An 18,805-nucleotide genomic window follows, 5' to 3' on the forward strand; every position below is an offset into this window, starting at 1 on the left:
TGGTTACTGCATGCCTGTAGATTTTATTTGTTTATTATTGCGGTGTATATCCTGCCCTTCCCGCAGACGTGCTCAGGGCGGCTAACAGCAATAAATAATACAAACTAAAACAATACCGTCAAATACTGCAATAAAACCAGTTAACACATTTAAAATGGGAGTGCCATGCATTTCCCACGCTCCAGATGGAAGCTGTGGCTTGATTTGGCCATGGAGCCTAAGAAAAGTGTCCTGTCTGTCTTGAAAGCTTGCATCTCGCACACTAGCTGGCCCAAATGCAGGAACAGTTGTGCCCATTGCTCTGTGGTGGAGCCAGTGCAGCTTTCCAGACACTTCCCAGCACATTGCTCATTTGCCCTTTGTTGTATTTGTCTTCCTTTTAACTTGCCCTTTGTTGTGTTTGTCTTCCTTTTAATTTGCCCTTTGTTGTGTTTGTCTTCCTTTTATATTACCATAATTTCCTTTCCAGATATCGATGAGTGCCTTGACCCCGGGGCATGCCCTGATGGGAGATGTGAAAACAGGCCTGGCAGTTACAAATGCATCCCCTGCCAGCCAGGCTTCCGTGCCCAAAAGGGAGTGTGTTATGGTAAGGGCAGACCTTTCAGTTCTCCCTGCCTCCAGCCCTCGTCCTCCACTGATGTACTGGGAGCACAAGGAAGGGAACCCACTCGGTTATTCTCCCCGCAGATGTAGACGAGTGCTCCGAGGAGGCCGTCTGCAAGCACGGGTGGTGTGAGAATGTGGCCGGTTCCTTCCGCTGCACCTGTGGGGATGGATTTGTTCCTGCACCAGACTCTCGCAGCTGTCTCGGTAACTGCCTCTCCTTGGTTTGCAGAGGGGGGAAGAAGAAATCTGTACAGTCTGGTGTGTGCGACTTCACAGCAGCCCAGCCGATGGCAAAGGCAATAACAAGCCCCTACCTCTGCAATTGAAGCCCCACTGTTCCTGGAGAGAACATCCCAGGAGTTATGTGTGTTGACGGGGGACGTGTCCTAGGTTCTGGGTTAGAGTAACAGGGCTCAAAGGCAGAATGTATTACGATGCGTGTCTTGAACATGTGCAGAATACCTGTCTCACATGGTAACTCTGCTGTTTTGACTCTCAGCTGCCTTCTCTTTAGAAAATAGATGCCGGGTCCTTTTAACTGCCCATGAAGAGAACAAAATTTGTTTTCTCCTTGCTTCACTAGATCCGGAGATCATTGAACTGACCGCTAAGTTTCTCCATTGTTTTATAAAACGGAAGAGTGACCCTGATCATATTAATGATTCTTAATTTATAAGTCTAAAAACTTAAGTTTAAAAGTTTGGAATGCCAATTTATTTTATGATTCAGGCATCTTTTGTATGGTCAAATCTAGCTTGTGACAACTTGAGTTAGGCCTGACATAGCCACGGCTATCTATTTTATAATTTCTTTTGGATTGTATTATTGGGAAATGCTTCTAATATTGTATGCCAATAAAAGGTATTTGAATTGAATTGAATTGAACAAAATTTGTTTAGGCCAGCCATGTGCTAGCTGGGTGCTTTCCAGGAGAGAACACAGACCATGTCTCTACCCAGAAAGGGGCTTCTCAGTCCTTTCTTGGGCAAACCTGCTGGCTTTCTCCTCTGCAGATATCAACGAGTGTGAAAACGGGTCTCTGTGTGCCAACGGGGTATGTGTGAACACGCTGGGGTCCTTTAAATGCCAGTGTCCGGTCGGCTTCCAGTCTGTGAAGGAAGGCCCGCGCTGTGAAGGTGAGAACAGGGTATGAGCCGTGTGTGGGATCATCCTCTATATTGGCTTGAGGTTGAGGAAGAGGGGCTCTTATAACCTTCATTCGAGACAGTTTCAAAAATGGGGTGTGAATTTCAGGAAGAGAAGAAAGTCTGTGTGAGTGCCTCTGAGCATGTGTAAAGTGCTGCTCTGTTTCCTCACCTCCTTGAGTAACTGCAACAGGTGCTTGGATCCCAGCACCTTCCTTGAAAAATTAACTGTGGGGTGTGTGAGCGACCTTTGACTGGGGCACCCCGGGAAAGAGGCTGGATGGTACAGGGACTGTATGTGTTTCTTTCCTTCATATTCTGGGTTTGGACCCAGAACGTCTATTTGCTGCCGTCACAAGAAATGGTCATAAAGTTGAAAAGTGCCTTTCCCTCCCCACTGACTAACAGCAACCAGCCTCCATCTAAGTAATCAGATCAAGGCAAGCCTTTCCGACAACCAGTTCCTTTTCCCTTTAGAAATGAACCCCTTGCTTCTCTCCCTCTTTGGTCAGTGCAGATGTGAATGAGTGCGACTTCCCAGCTGCCTGTGTGGGGGGAGAGTGTGTGAACACTGTGGGCTCCTACCAGTGCCTGTGCCGACCGGGCTACCAGCTGGAAAGCGGCAGGAAGTGCCAAGGTTTGTTGTCCTTCCCCCAGTCCCCTCAGGGTGGTAACTCAGAAATGACGGGGGAGGGGCGAGGGGGGAGAGGCTGCCTCCTTGTCCGGACAACCGGGACGCCTGTGAAGACTGCACCCCCGGAATGAAAGACCACATCCCCTGTAAGTGGAAGCTCCACCCTGAACAGGAGGGGGTCCTGCTTGCAAAAGACCTCCCCCACAGGCCTGTTCTCTACCCAGATCACCTAAACAGCTGCTTGGTGTGGCACCGGGCTTCACTCACTCCCTGGTGATGTGAGCATCGCCTCCAGGAACCACGTTGTCACTGGCCAGATCCAAGCTGAGCCCACGTTGTTGCCAATGACAATGGAGCTTGGCATACTGTCGGCATGATTAATTAATTATCATATGGCAGTGTGTGTAGTATAGCCAGAAGATCCTGAGATTGTCCGGCAGCCAGAAGTTCTAGCTCTTTCAGTGTTATGCGCCATTAGGTGGCGAGCTAGAGTTGTTTGTAAGGCAAGAGACGTTCCAGAGGTGGTTTGCCATTGCCTGCCTCTGCGTCATGCCCCTGGTATTCTTTAGAGGTCGCCCATCCAAATACTAGCCAAGGCCGACCCTGCTTAGCTTCCGAGATCTGATGGGATCCGGCTAGCCTGGGTTCTCCAGGTCAGGGCTTATTCCCGGCATAGCCTCTGCCTAATGGCAGCATTCAGCCCTGCGCTCTTGCCAGGCCATATTAGCATTCAGTGTGTCTTGCTGGGGCCAGAAGATATCTTGAGCCGCCTTTGCATGCACCCTGTGATCTGGCCTGCAGACATGGACAGACTGGCTCCAAGAGGGGATACTGCATCAGTTGCCAAAGGGGTGTATGTGTGTGTGCCTTTGTCTGTGGTGCACTGCAGACCAATGTGCCAGTGTGGCCTTGCCTCCTGCAGATGTGGACGAGTGTGCCAAAGACCCTGACCTCTGCCAGCCACACGGAGCCTGTGAGAACACCGACGGTTCCTTTGTATGCGTGTGTGACGATGGATTCGCCCCCTCAGAAGACCGACAGAGCTGTGAGGGTGAGTGCGTCTGTAGGTGGGGAGAGCTGGGGCAGCCTGTCACGTTTCCGAGAGAGTGCCATTCCTGGGGTCTTTGGCAAGGGAGGGTGACCCCTCTCTCTCTCTCTCTTCAGAGCTGCCCCACAACAAAAAGGAGTGCTACCTGAACTTCGACGACACCGTCTTCTGCGACAGTGTCCTGGCCACTAACATCACCCGCCAAGAGTGCTGTTGCTCGCTGGGGGCCGGATGGGGAGACCACTGCGAAATCTACCCTTGTCCTGTTCTCAGTTCTGGTACGGGGGGGCCAGATGTGTGGAGGAGGGGTGGGAGTGGGAGTGGGAGGGGAGGAACAGCTGGAGACCAGGAGACGCAGGAGGGTCTTCAGTCCCTTAATATCTCTACTCTCTTCCAGTGGAATTCCATACTCTCTGCCCGGATGGCAAAGGCTTCATTCTGGATGACACCCCCCTCAACTATGGCATCCCAGCCCACCGCGGTGAGTCTCCTGAGATCCAGCATCCACCTGCTCTTGGTGCCCTCACTTGCCCACAAGAAAGGGTTCATAGGAGCCCCAACCCTTTTCTGTCAGCATACCCTGTTCTGAAGCAGGTACCCCGGATAGACTTGCACCCCCATTCTCTGCCCCCACCAGGCTGGAACAAGGGAGTCCTTCTGAGCATGTGCAAAGTGCCTCCCCCCCATTTCTTGGATTTTGGGAAAGGCTTCCATGGCAAACAGTACAGCTTTGCCTTGGAGTTCTTGGGACCATAAACCCTGGAAGGGGAGGGGCTGCAGCTCAGTGGTTGAGCATCTGCATGGCATGTAGAAGGTCCCAGGTTCAATCCCCGGCATCTCCAGTTAAAGGATCAGGTAGAAGGTGGATGGGAAAGACCTCTGCCTGAGACCCTGGAGAGCCTCTGCCCGTCTGAGTAGACAATACTGACCTTGATGGACCGATGGTGTAATTCAAGGCAGCTTCATGAGGGTTCATGTGTGGAGCAGCAGGCGCTTGTATAGTGGCCACCCTCCGTTCTCTGTCTCTAGCATGGAAGTACTAGGAGGTAGACTGCCACAGAACATGAAGGTTCCGTTTAGCTATTGGGCCTAATTAAGGACGGCTGATTGCGCTGTCCTTTATGAAAAACTTAGTGGCACCTCTGCAACTGTGGTAGCGTAGCCCTCGTATAAATCGTGCAGAACTGCTAACAGAAATGATGCGTTGATAGTTGTATTGCTGAGAGGGGAGGGGTGTGGTGTGGACTGACCGCCTCCTCCCTTTGTTACAGACATAGACGAGTGTGCCCTGTTTGGGCAGGAAATCTGCAAGGAAGGGAAGTGTGTCAACACGCAGCCGGGTTACGAATGCTACTGCAAGCAAGGCTTCTACTACGATGGCAACCTCTTGGAGTGTGTTGGTAGGAAGCGGGGGCAGCGTGCACATCTTGGTCTGGGGCGGGGCAGGCAGAGGTCTGTAGCCCCACACGGGGAGAGCCTTGCATGAGCCCCTTTGTGGGTGAGGGCATTCTTAGGCGTGTGTGCATGTGAAAGCCACAGGGTTTGGATTGCACACTCATCTCTTTCTCAGATGTGGACGAATGTTTGGATGAGTCCAACTGCCTGAATGGGCGCTGTGAGAATACCCGAGGGGGCTTCCGCTGTGCCTGCCCACTCTCTACCATCTATGATGCCACCCAGAAGAAGTGCATTAGCGCCAGTGAAATCGGTGAGCGGTGTGTCCCCCGAAAAGCAATTCACGGCCTGCCCCCTCCTCCCTCATCAGCCCTGGGCCAAAGAACAAGCTGCGGGTTCTTAGCCGTTTTATTTACCCAAACAAGGCCCAGGCAACTGGAGGTTTTCAGAGGGCTTCTGTTGTCATGGCTACATTGCAAAGTAAACCAGATGTTATTGCTCAGGTACGTTGGATATTTGGCAAGGCCTTAGGGTTGCCAGCTCCACGTTGGGAAATTCCTGAAGAATTGGGGAGTGTAGCCAGAGGAGGGCAGGGTTTGGGGAGGGGGAACTTCAGTGGGGTATAGAGATCACCTTCCACAGCGGCCATTTTCTCCAGGTGAACTGATCTCGGTCGCCTGGAAATCAGCTGTAATAGCGGGGGGTCTCTAGCCACCACCTGGAGATTGGCAACCCTGCCTCAAATCTAAATTGAGGAACAGACCTCATTAGCAAAGGGTGGGGAGAATGAGAGAAGAGAAGCAAAGCGGTGCTGTGCGCTTTCAGACAGCATGGTCTCAGCAGGGGTCATTTCGTAGAAAAAGAGCTAGGGGGACTCATTAGCATAACTCATTAGCATATGCCACACCCCCTGACATCACCGGAAGTGTGTCCTCCCCACAGCCGGCGGCGACCTCCAGCGGGCACCAGCAGGGAGCTCCAGGCCCCGCCCTCCCGCACCTCACCCGGGGGGATGGCGTCCCCCCGCGTCCCCCCCCCAAATGACCCCTGGGTCTCAGTGGAAAAAGGCAAGCCAGGATCAGTTTTGTAAGGAACACACCACCCATCTGCTGTCCTTGTTGAAGTAGAGAGAAATGCCATGGATGAACTGTGCCTGCAACTGTCTTTACTTTGGCTTTATGCATCAGGCCTCAGAGATCAGGGAAGAATTAAAACGTCCAGACAGGGACATCCTTTCTAATTGGGGAGGGTGTGTGTGTTTTGGAGGGGAGACACGTTGAACAGCTTTGCCCTCCTGTTCGTACTTATAGATGTGGATGAATGCCAAGATCCTGGGGTGTGCAAACTGGGGCGCTGCACCAACACCGTGGGGTCTTTTTCCTGTGACTGCCACCCTCCCTGGACTTTGGACCCCAGCGGCAAGGAATGCCAGCTCCCCGAAACACAGGCAGGTAAGCCCTAGAACTCTGCAGGGTTTGGCCCGGTGGTATGTGTGCTGAGGGAGGTCCTGCAACTGAGAGCTGGTATAGCCTAATGGCTAAGAGCCAAACTAGAGATTTGCTTTTTTAAAAAAGATGTGCAAGGAATGGCCATTAAAAATAAAGCAGAGCCCATTCTAGGTGGTATTCCAAGTCAGTGGAACAGGCTTCCTTGGGAGGTGGTGGGCTCTCCTCTGTTTCCACAGATGGCCATCTGACAGCAATGCTGATTCTGTGAATTTAGGCAGATCATGAGAGGGAGGGCAGGAAGAGTCGCATCAGTGCTTAGTTCTTGTGGCCCTTTCTTACATGTCCAGGGAAATCCTGATCGCCACTTTGGGGTCAGGAAGCAATTTCTCTCCAGGCCAGTTTGGCTGGAGATCCTGGAGGTGTTTTTGTCATCTTCTGGGTGTGGAACAGCGGTCACTTGGGGGGGGGGGGTTTGTTGTGAATTTCCTGCCTTGTGCAGGGGGTTGGACTAGATGACCCTGGAGGGGCCTTCCAACTCTATGATTCTAAGGAACCCAGACCCAACTCTTAAAACAGCAAATGTCTACTTTAGCCCTGAAACTAAGCTCTGAATCAAAAAGCCACTGGTTCAAAGCTTACTTCTGCCCTGAACCTGCAAAACGGCTTTAGGCACGCCAGGCTTTCTCCACCCATGCACCCCTTTGCAATACGGGGGTTATATTTCTCGCCTGCCTAACAGGACTGTTGTGGGGAATATAAGTAAAGCACTTCTGAATGCTTAGAAGAGCTATGCAGACTCTCAAGTACTATTAAGCTGGTTGCTCTCTTTGCTCCTGACCTGCCCCCGCCCTCCAGACAGGGTGACTGACCGTCGCGATGTCTGCTGGCAGCTCCGGGGTGAGGACGGGATGTGTTCATCTCCATTCAACGGTCACCACCTCAGCTACGAGGAATGCTGCTGCCAGTATGGGAAAGGCTGGGGCTACCAGTGCCACCCCTGCCCCCCACGTGGCCCAGGTAACCATATGGAATGCGTGAGGCGACCAGCGGTGACAGCACTGGCACTTAGCATGTGCAGAGTGCCTTTTCTCTCCCCATTAAGGAGAACCCTGTGAAGAATGTGGGGCTGGGGAGAAAGGTTTCAAGGCACAACTGGGCCTTGGGACGAAATCTACAAAATGAGCAACCACCGGTGCGCTGTGAGAGTGACAAGACCTGTGGCTTTTTATGTCTTGTCCTAGGCCTGAACTGCCAGTCTACTCCAAGCGAGAGCAACTCTTTCTGGGACTTCAGCGCCTTGTTCAGCAAAGTGCATAAAGGTGAGAGTCAGGGGAGAGGGGCAGAGGGAGGGAGGCAGCTGAGGCCCATCTAAATATGATAATCATGGGGTGGGGTGGGGGACTGTCATCCCATTGGGTGGAAGCAGCCCATTCATGTGTAAAGGGAGCATTTTCACTGGAGCCCTGAAATATACAGCTGTGAGGAGGGCTCTCTCTGCTTCTTTGCATGTGTGTGGGTGTATGGGGGGAAGAGAGGCTGGCTGTTCCCATGTTTCTTTCACCACCATTGTGGATGTAGAGGCACATGCACTGGCACGCCAAGCTTCCAGAGGGGAGTTTTCTGCACACCCTTCTTCCATCAGCCTCCCCCTGCCTACCACGCCATGTTCCCAGCAGCTGCTGTGTTGACTGTGAGAGGACAAGAGTTGGGTCAAAAGACTTGACTTGTGGCAAAAATGCTACTGTGGCCTGGCTTCTCTGCAGAACTACCCGTTACCTCTGCAAACTCAGGTTCCCAAATCCATATTTACTAAACTAATGCTGCCATGGCCTTGACCGGGATGAACCAAGCGAGCCTGATCTCATCCAGGTATCAGAAGCTAAGCAGGGTCAGCCCTGGTTAGTATTTGGATGGGAGACCTCCAGGGAAGTCCAGGGTTACTGTGCAGAGGCAAGGCCATGGCAAGCCACCTCTGTTTGTCTCTTGTCTCGAAAACTCTACGGAATCACCATAAGTCAGCTGTGACTTGACAACACTTTCCACCACCTGTGCAGGGGAGAAGAAGAAAGTGCTTAATCCTTCTTGGTTTATTCCCCAATTAGACTTTTATTTGTAGTTTCAGAGCTCAGCTGGCAAGGAGGAGAGGAGGAGTTATTCTGAATGACCGGGGATGGGGAGGGGATGTCCTGGGGAGAATCTGTAGGTGCTGGATAAGTTACATATTTGCTTGTCTTCCTCCCTGTGTGTATTCTGCCCTGCATGTGGAACTCCCACCCCACATCTGCCCATTGTTTGTCAGAGAATTCATAGTTTAAGCTTCCCGTTCTGTGAATGCCCCCTTCCGGCTGAGAAAATCCACCATTTGGTATTATAGAAATAGGCCTTCATCTCCCTCCCCTCCTGCATTTCCCAAATATCTATTTACCCTTCAGCAGCCATCCTTCAGTGCTGTTTTCTGTTGGCCTGGAGAAAAGGCACAGCTAGGATCAATACTCCCTCTATGAGTTACTGGCATTAAAGTTGTGAGCGAGCGATTTGACTCCAGCATAAATTTGTTTTCTCTAGAGCCATCCTTCCTGAGCCAAGACAAAAATGTGTGAGCCGGAGGCTAAAAAACTGTGAGCTAGCTCACACTAAATCAGCTTAGACGGGACACTGGCTGGGATATGAAGGCAGCTGGTTAAAAAAAACCACAGGTTTCCTCCGTCATCTCTTGCCCTTCTTAGCCTGTGAATCTGGAGGCGAACAGATTGCTTTCTGCATTACCTTTGCACAGTTATTGCTCTGTTCCTCCCCCACACACACACACAAATACTCCAGATTTAATTTTGGCTTCTGCATGATGACATCTCCACTCTACTGTGAATTTTCCTAAACCTTCTTTGGTAGATCATTGTTGAAAGGATTTGGGGGAAAGCGTGGAGAGAAAGGTGTGGATTTCTGCACATCTCTGCCTATATCCAACACCGTTTCCCCTCCTACCTACCACCCTCCCTGTCACTAACCAGCTTTTTGCTGTTGTTTTTTTAAAAATTGGTATTGGGTCAAAAAGTTATTTCCTGAGTACTAGTAATTTATTAATGACAAAACAAAAAGCTCACTGGAGTGTGTGTGGGGGGGTGGCGGGCAGGACAGGAAGCACATGGAGTCAATCTCTGTGCAGAGGCACCACTGCCACCGCAGATGCAGAGGAAAACTGCAGGGGGTGTCTGTCACCGGTGTGTGTGGCAGCTACCTGGCTCCTCCTGCTCTGCCTTCTCCCATCATTCAGGGCAGGGGCAGCCAGTCAGTCCCAAGGAAGCTGTTACAAAGAGGTTACTCAGCTTTGGCTTTCTCTCTCGCCTGCCCCCATTTTGAGGACTTCTGCCACTTGGGATGTGGACACTTCAAGGGTGGCAGCTCGCAGCCTGGAGACCAATGCTCCCTCTAAGCTGTGGAGTCTTGTGAGCAGAAATTCTACTTTGTGAGCTACTGGCATTAAAGTTGTGAGCGAGCAATTTGGCTGCTGCATGTATCAGTTTGCTCTGGAGCCATCCTTCCTGAGCTGAGACAAAAAATGTGTGAGCCGGAGGCTGAAAAACTGTGAGCTGGCTCACACTAACTCAGCTTAGAGGGAACACTGCTGGAGACCAGACTGTTTCTGTCCTGTCTTTGTTGCAGATGCTGACAGCTCAGAGGAAGACTCCGATGAATGCCGCTGTGTTAACGGCCGCTGCGTCCGCACCCAGCAGGGCCTGGTCTGTGAGTGCCCCTTGGGCTTCCAGCTGGACGGCACCCACACCCGCTGCTTGGGTAAGGGAGGGGGGGCCTTTGCTTTCCCAGCATGCCTTGAGACAGCACTCTTGGTCAGACCAAACATTGATTGGATATTGCAGCCCTTTCAGTGCTTTATGCAAAAACACGCTGCATTATATAGAGAGGACAGGTCTGTGACGATGGCAGGGCTTGCCATAGTGAGCGTGCAATGCTCCTGAGAAACTTTGGAACCTTCCCCCCTCCTTGTTTCTGCTTTCTCCTTTCCTGGATTCTATTGCCCTCCTTGTTGCAGAAGAATGCTTAAAAGCATCTCCATCTTGTTGCCTTCTTTCTGTCTCACACTACCTCCTTGCTAATTGAAAAATTGCCTGGAAAGTTTCTGAGACCCAAATTTTATTTATTTATTTACAAAATGTATATCCCACTTTTCTGCCCACCAAGGTGGCTAACAATTTAAAACATCCATGATAAAAGCACATTTTAAAACCATGAAAATAATACCTTCACCAAGTACATCATGAAAACAATTAAAAACAGAGTCGAAAACATGTACAAGGCATAAAAACAGCAATTAAAACATCAGTTAGGAAAAAGGGATCGTTGAGGAAATCCCTCTTTCCTAACTGATGTTTTAATTGTTGTTTTTATGCCTTGTACATGTTTTCGACTCTGTTTTTAATTGTTTTCATGATGTATTTGGGGAAGGTATTATTTTCTGTGGAAATGCTGAAGAACACAGAAAAGTCTTCCACCAACGAGTGGTAACAGAAGGGGACAGACAGATTTCAAAACCAGCAAATAAATCAGTTAAGAAAATATGTGTGGGGCGTCTTTCATTTGCATACTCCAGATTACAAAATGCTGGGACCTTCCTCTCTTCTTTCAGATATCGATGAGTGCCGGGAGCTGAATCAGCGGGGGCTTCTGTGCAAGACCGAACGGTGCGTGAACACCAGCGGCTCCTACCGCTGCACCTGCAAGTCCGGCTACGTGCGGTCCCGATCCCACGGAATCTGCATCCCGCAGCGTCAGCGGTAGCCTGGGGTACCTGCCCTGGGCAACCTTCTCACACTGGGCTGGCCATGGTGGACTTCCTCTGACTGACCACAGCTGGAAACAGAACACTGGGCTAGATGACCCTTTTGGTCTAATCCAGCCAGGCAATTCTGAAGTTCTTAAAGACTAATTTTTTTGTACTGGCTATGATGAAGGGGCATTTGACGATGATGTTGTTATAGACTCCCCCACCTATCCCCGTTTCATCCCCCTAACCTGCTGGATATTTATCATTAGGGTTAAAAACTGCATTTGGTTTGCACTTGTTTCTGTAGGATCCAGAAATAAAGCTTCTTTTTGTACATAATAGATGTTGGTGAGGGGGGGGGGGAACATGCCCAGATTGAATCAGTTAATTAAAAGAGGGGGAGGGAGGAACATCCCAATAAAATGTTCTGTCTTCTGAGGAGAGAGGATGGTTGGTCCTGGCTCCAACCTGTAGAAGAACCAATGGGATGTCCTGGAAGGATTCCCTTGGGTGGGGAAATCAGGCATTCCTGTGAAGGGCATTTAAATTTAAAATGATGTTTATGTGCCACTGATCGGGGTAAAACCAGGTGTGTTCTTGTGAGCATCTTGAAAGAAGAATGACATGCAAAGGAGATAAATTTTGATAACATTGATCTCCTCCCTCTAAAAAAAGGTAAAAGTTTCCCTTGCTGAAAAGCTACTGGGAACTTGGGAGATAAGCAGGGGTCATTTCCTGCAGGAGCGGAGCTCCGGCAGTAAAGAGCCCAGGGGGTGGGCACATGCAACAAGCCCCGCCCCCTGCTCCCAGCAGCCCCGGGCCACGAGGAGCAAGAAGCAGCCAGGTAAGTTGCAGAGCCCCCCCCATAGGCAGCAACCCAAAACAGTCCAGTGGACCCTGAGCAGTGGGTGTTGCCTTCTGACACACTTCCACTTGATGTCAGGGGGTGTGGCATATGCAAATAAGTTATGCTAATGAGTTATGCTAATGAGCTCCTGCACCTCTTTTTCTACGAAATGACCTCTGGAGATAAGTATCCCAAATTTTGAAGAAAATCTAAAATTGCCACCTAAAGTTGTTTTCATAGCCGTCCGCTCATCCCTCACTCTGAAGTGGGGTGAAAAATCTACTGAAGAATGTTCAGATGTTGGGTGAGTGGAGAGAGTCAGGTGCTCAGACTTCTAACCTTCCCTATCTGTAGGTTTACGATGAATGTGCTTGTGAATGTTCTGGGCACATCAGATGCTGTAGCATTAGTGAAACTAAGCAAGGGTGCATTGGATCAGTGGTCCGGATGGGAAAATATTGGTAAGCTCCATGTAGTAGCAGATTATACACAGTAAATAATTCTAAGCAATAAACAGGGAAATAAACATCTTACTTAGGCTATACTACGGTGTTTCCACATTGAGGTTTTTGGTCCAGTTTCGAGCATCCACATGATGTTGTCCCCCAATAGTTCACTATTGAGATTTTTTTTCCTCCTTTGCTCTGATCCTTCCCTAACCTGGCTTGATAGGATCTTTTGGGAAGGATCTCAATCAGAATGTATTTGTGTGGCCTTTGGACAGGAAGATGCATGTTTTTATAAGTCCTGCCCGCATGAGCTCCATTGTCCTTGCTTCAAACCTTTGTGGCCATGGTTCTCCCCACACACGCACATAATACCTTTAGAGTGCTTTGGGGGGCTTAAAATTTTTTTTAGCAATTAACCTATCAATATGTTGTCGAGGGCTTTCACGGATGGAGTTCATTAGTTGCTGTAGATTTTCCGGGATGTGTGGCCGTGGTCTTGGCATTGTAGAACCTAACACTCTAGCCTTAGGGTTCAGCAATATGCCAATTACCAATTAGTTACCAAATATAATTAACATCTTGCTGTAGAGTAATACTATAATGATGTATCTATTATCAGTTGTTGTTGTTTTCTTTAAAGCATGCAAAAGTCCCGGAGTAGCATAAGAAGGGGAAATGGTGGCCGTGGGGGCCGAAAACAGAGTACAGGGAAAACCCCTTTATTTTGTTTTATTCTGTTTTGTTTTGTTTTGTTCTGTTGCCACTGCAAATGCCTCTATATTCTCAGTGGCAGTGAGTATGCCTGGAATCATCAACTCCCTATGGAAGCAACAGAATGCCTACATCATATATATGAGCTTCTGGCTGCAGATAGTAGCTTCCCTTAGGATAGTAATCACACTTTGGACGATTTTCTACAAAAATGGTACACAGACTGAAGAGGGGACTGGTTAGATTGATTTACAAGTGACTTTCTGTGCAGGCATTTTTAATCAAGCATCTTAGTGGTCTTTGTATATAACATTACTTGGTCCCATTGTTAATTTTAATGACTACCTTTGTACATTATAGCAGCTATTTGTTACTGTTCTATTTATAACTTTTATCACTTGCCCTTTCTCCGAGGTTTGTTGTTGTGGTGGTCAAGAGGGGATGTTATGTCTCTGATCCTCATAACAGCCCCTGAGAGGAAGGTGAGCTTGAGAGACATGGACACCAAAGATCACGCGCTGAGCATCATGGCTGAGCAGCGATTTAAATAAGGGATGTGCGCCTGTTCTCCTGTTTCTTTTTGTATTTGTCTATATTCTGCGGTTCCCTCTCTCGCCGTCAGTTTTGTAGAGTCTGTTGCGTTATGTACGTATACTGTACAGTTTTTATAAGCCGTTTATACGGACTACAATAGATTGTTTATACATTTAATATACATACAGTTTTGATTTGCTGACACAAAGAATAACATTGAAAAATCTGTACGTTTTATGGGAGGGGAATGGTGAGATTTCGTACGAGGGAGAAACGAAATCTAAATGGTCAAAACAGCAGAGATGACTGAACCTGGGTCTCTCCAGGAAGGGGAGACGTCACCTCAGGCGACAGACGTCAGGGAGTATTAAGGGCAGCTCTGTGGGAGAGAGACAGATCGGAAGTGGGGGAAGTTCGCCAGGGCAAGGGGATCTCCTGTCCACTTCAATGAGGCTTTGCTGAAGAGAACTTCTGGTTATATTGAGGCCCATGTTGATTTTTATTCATTTATTTAGACGGTTATGCCCTGCTTTACTCCCCAGTGGGGACCCAGACCGGCTTATATTAGCTTTCTCTCTACCTCCATTTTATCCTCACAGCAATAACCCTGTGAGGCAGATTAGGCTGAGAGTCCAAGGTCACCCAATGTGCTTTCGTAGGAGGGTGGGGATTTGAACCTGGGTCTCCCACATCCTATTCCAGAACTCTAACCACTACCCCAAAATGGCTGCCAGTCACCAAAGAGACAGAGCCCCCAAAGCATCTTAGGCTGGCTGTCAGTCCCACACTGCCTGCTATATTACACCAGCTGTTGCATGCTTTGAGGTTTGGAAGGAAGACGTATCTCCTGCATAATAGGTGAAATCCTAATTAACAACCAAAATAATTGAGCCCGGCACCCACAAAAAAAGCCTAAATTGGCTTCCTGTTTATTTATTTAATTAATTTAAAGCCTACCTTTCTCACTGAGAATCAAGTGGTTTACAAAACAGTTCAGTCAGCCAGCACAAAATATCTACTAACCACGCAATAAGACTAGGATTACAGAGATTAGGAAACAATGCAAACAGAACACTGTCTGAGATGCGACATGCCATGGACTACACAGAGAATGAATTACAAAGGTACGAAAGGTTTCCCTTGCTCAAAAGCTAGTCGAATCCAACTCTAGGGGGTGGTGCTTATCTCCATTTCCAAGCTGAAGACCCAGCGCTGTCCAAAGATGTTTCCATGGTCACGTGTCTGGCATGACTAAATGCCGAAGTGCATGGAATGCTGTTACCTTCCCATTGAAGTGGTACCTATTTATCTAATTGCAATTTCTTGCTTTCAAACGGCTAGGCTGGCAGGAGCTGGGGCCAGAGATGGGAGCTCACTCTGTCACGTGGCGCTAGGGTCTTGAACTGCCAAACTACAGACCTTCTGCTCTGCAGCTCAGCGTCTTAACCTCTGAGCTACCGCGGCCCCATAAAGGCACAAAACAATGCGGTAAAAGCAAGATGATACATACAAATAAACAATGCAATAGATTACAATCCTAGACCTTTATAAAAGTGCCCTCCAGGACCATTCCAATGTACCGCAGGTCTGATTCCCTTACAAAAATGTCCTCCTGAACGTTTCTGTTTTGCACATTTTGTAGAACGTATATGGGCCTTCCTGACTTTCTCAGGCACAAGGTGGGAGCCACAGCCCATGTATCCTCTGTTTTTAAAAAAAATGGAATGTAAGTGGAGTTAGACTTTGAGGCCCTGCATGTGCTTTCAAGGGCAAGGCTCAGTCCTGGCAAATGAGGGCGCTCTGAGCCAAGAGCAGAGAGCACCACACGTCTGGGATTAGGGAGAATGGCTCCTAGGGTTTGCATCCTACCACTCCTAAAATATTGGCCAGTGTGGGTAAGTTGTTCCTGTGAAGAACCTACTGTCTCAACTAGCAACGTTTAACTCAATGCCATGGCTACACACGCATACAGTGTTGGAGTTCTAGGAGAAATGTCAATCAGGATTCACACAGAATGGGGATGGGCTACATATATTGGGGGTCCAGTAGCACCTTAAAGATCAACCAGATTTCCAAGGTATAAGCTTTCGAGATTCAAAGCTCCCTTCCTACTTCTATCTTACAAAGGGAGCTGTGACTCTCCAACGCTGGTACCCCGGAAATCTTCTTGTTCTTTAATGTGCTATTGGACTCAAATCTTGCTCTTCTATTGCAGACCAACATGGCTAGCCACGTGAAAACTGTGCTTATTGGGAGGAGCATGGGTAGCTGTGGTTACCAACAGGCCTGGAGAAAAATTTGTGTCCCTGTGGAAGAATGCCTTCCACCCTAGAAATCACATCAGTCTGCCAGAAGTTGGGACTACACTCTGTTAGTGAACTGGAGCCTGGATGCAAGCTCACAGATGGCAAAAAAGGAAAGGTGCTGGGGTGGGTGGTGGTGGAATGAGTCATTAACAGCAACCCCCCCAGCACAGAACACTTTAGTGTTTACAGACACAAATGGCTCTGGCCAGAGTAAGACAAAAGTTTTTTAAAAAGATTCAATTTATACCTTGCCCTTCACTGCCCAAATGAGTCTCAGAGCGGCTTACAATCTCTTTTCCCTTACCCTCCCCACAACAGACATCCTTCGAGGTAGGTGGGGCTACAAGACCTCCTTCGAGAACTGCTTGTGAGAACAGCTCTGAAAGAACTTGTAACTGACCCAAGGTGACACCAGCAGCTGCATGTGGAGGAATGGGGAATCAAACCCGGTTCTCCCAGATTAGAGTCCGTGCTCCTAACCACTACACCAAACATCATTTAATATCTCTGCAAGATGGTCACACCTAGAAGAGGGAGACTGCAAAAGCCACAAGGCTAGCTCCTATTTCTTCCTCTTGTATTACAAAGATCAGGACTGACCCCAGAGAAAAGTGTGATAGGCCTTTTCAAGTAGAACCCATGTCAATGGGGCTTACAAGTCTGTTCCTTTACTCCACAGAGGCTTAATTGGATATTATTCACCAGAGGGCAGTAATTAACTAAGTGCCATGAAAAACTTCAATCATTCATTTCTACAAATAAAGCCTCTATTAAAGGGACAAAACATTTTTTTGCAGGCCTGTTGGCAATCAGATGGCTAGGACTACTTGCCCTACCTGTTCAAATGGAAAGAGGTGGGGGTTGCCGGCTACACATTCCTCACTTGCTAACATCCAGAGTGGACTATGGGGTTGCTGTTGAAGGTGGTTCCGAAAGTACAGCTAGTTCAGAATGTGGCAAGAATGTTAACTAGTGTTGCCACAATGAGGACAGCTCTGTTAATAATTTTGGCACACCAACCTCATGTAATGAGCGCAGCTACTGCAATTCTCATGATTCCCATTTTTCTGGGGAGAGGAATGCAATTGACTTACAGCAACCCCATAGGATTTTTAAGGCAAGAGACATTTGGAGGTGGTTTGCCATTGCCTTTCCTCTGCATAGCAACTCTGGTATTTCTTGGTGGTCTTCCATCCAAATACTAACCATGGCCAACCCTGCTTAACTTCCAAGAGCTGATAAGATCAGGTTAGCCTGGGCTATCCAGGTCATAACCATGATTCCTGTAGCCCACATTTTATGTCAATAGGGCAATGCGTGTACTTTGTAGCTCTGGTATACATAAACTGTTGTTAGCCATTCAGTCGTGTTCAAGTCTTGGCGATTCTATGAGCCAGCTCGCTCCACGTTTTCCAGTCTTGTAGCATTTCTTTGAGTTGTTCCATGCTCAGGCTGGTGTCGACTTTTCTGGCCACCGTGTTCTTTGCCAGCCAGGTTTCCTTTTGCCACTAACCAATCCAGCATAATTGCTTTTTCTAGTGAGTTCTTCTGCACGACATGGCCGAAACAAGTCACTTGCAGTAATTAAAGGTAAAGGTAAAGGTTCCCTTGCTCGAAAGCCAGTCGAATCCGACTCTAGGGTTGCGGTGCTCATCTCCGTTTCCAAGCCGAAGAGCCAGCGCTGTACGAAGACGTTTCCGTGGTCATGTGGCCGGCATGACTAAACACCAAGGCGAACGGAACGCTGTTACCTTCCCACCGAAGTGGTACCTATTTATCTACTTGCAATTTCTTGCTTTCGAACTGCTAGGTTGGCAGGATAATTATATATCCTCAAATCTGACCTTCTAATCACATGCAGAGAAAACATATGTGTTGCTCTACTGAGTGAGGTGACCAAGTTGGGAGAGGACTGTCCATAGCACAATCTCCCATTATGCATAATTTGACTGCCAAAATCACAATGACTAAAGAGGACCTGTACAACATCAATTCTGCTATGGCTGCACTGGTGCAACCTTTCCCCCTAGGCATAATACAAAGTACTATTCTTTTACCTCTAAACTTTTACCAGCTTGACACCAGAAGTGCCGCCTCCATCTATGCATCTGTCAGTGCTCTGAACTCATCCAAGAGGGCAGTACGGTGGGATCCTACTATTCCCAAGATAGACAGGAAGGATCCCAAAACAGAAGGAAACACCTTTTTAAATGGATCACATAATTAAATACATAAATCCTACTGAAATAAAGGTTCTGGAGAGCTTTAAAGGCCGCTTATTAATTTGTGATGTTTCCGTTGGCATTACTCTTTGGTTCTTTTGGATTTTTTTTTTAAAGGACCAGCACGGCTACCTGCAATAAATGCATAGTGGAGATTCTAGCACTTGTGTTGTCACACGCTCTAATGTGATATCTCTGACTCCCAGCTCCAGGCAGAACAGGATGGATAACCACTATCATACACTACTTATCAGTCATCTTCCCTCCTCTTAAGGTTGCCAGCTAGCATGGAGACAAATGTCCTCTCCCTCTAGTAGAGGCTTAATGGGATGCCATTTAGCAAGTGATGTTATTTACCACTGTGCCACGAAAAGCTTCTGCTGCCCATTTGTACACATTAAGCCTCTATTCAACGGAGAGAATATTTCTCTCTAGGCATGTCGGCAACCATACAGAGGTAATTGACCTTCAGAGGAGACAAAGCCATGAAATGGACTGTCTGGATGAAGACCACTGAGAAATCTCCCAGCCTTAGCTCCCCTTCAGTAAAAGGAAGGAATGACCTACTACACAGGCCTATTTTGTGAAAATGCACACAATATATCAAATTCCAGTAGCACCTTCGACCAACAAGATTTTCAGGTATAAGTTTCCAAGAGTCGAGTCTCCCTTTGTCA

At 48.3% G+C, this 18,805-nt stretch overlaps 1 protein-coding gene across 1 annotated transcript in view; it reads left to right on the forward strand.

Annotated features, from left to right (window-relative positions):
• LTBP3 (latent transforming growth factor beta binding protein 3) overlaps positions 1-11,824 on the forward strand; it is a 51,579-nt gene extending 39,755 nt beyond the window's left edge. Inside the window, exons 15-28 of the mRNA XM_015423943.1 lie at positions 470-589; positions 691-813; positions 1,623-1,745; positions 2,272-2,391; positions 3,311-3,439; positions 3,553-3,714; positions 3,834-3,917; positions 4,708-4,836; positions 5,007-5,144; positions 6,142-6,282; positions 7,135-7,296; positions 7,521-7,598; positions 9,940-10,071; positions 10,922-11,824. Of these exons, the coding sequence (XP_015279429.1) occupies positions 470-589; positions 691-813; positions 1,623-1,745; positions 2,272-2,391; positions 3,311-3,439; positions 3,553-3,714; positions 3,834-3,917; positions 4,708-4,836; positions 5,007-5,144; positions 6,142-6,282; positions 7,135-7,296; positions 7,521-7,598; positions 9,940-10,071; positions 10,922-11,073 (1,793 nt within the window). The 3' untranslated portion in view covers positions 11,074-11,824. The remainder of the gene's footprint in view (positions 1-469; positions 590-690; positions 814-1,622; positions 1,746-2,271; positions 2,392-3,310; positions 3,440-3,552; positions 3,715-3,833; positions 3,918-4,707; positions 4,837-5,006; positions 5,145-6,141; positions 6,283-7,134; positions 7,297-7,520; positions 7,599-9,939; positions 10,072-10,921) is intronic.
• The last annotated feature ends 6,981 nt before the right edge of the window (positions 11,825-18,805 follow it).

The sequence above is a fragment of the Gekko japonicus genome, unplaced genomic scaffold (assembly GCF_001447785.1).
Source record: "Gekko japonicus isolate JY-2015 unplaced genomic scaffold, Gekko_japonicus_V1.1 scaffold313, whole genome shotgun sequence".
Taxonomy (NCBI): domain Eukaryota; kingdom Metazoa; phylum Chordata; class Lepidosauria; order Squamata; family Gekkonidae; genus Gekko; species Gekko japonicus.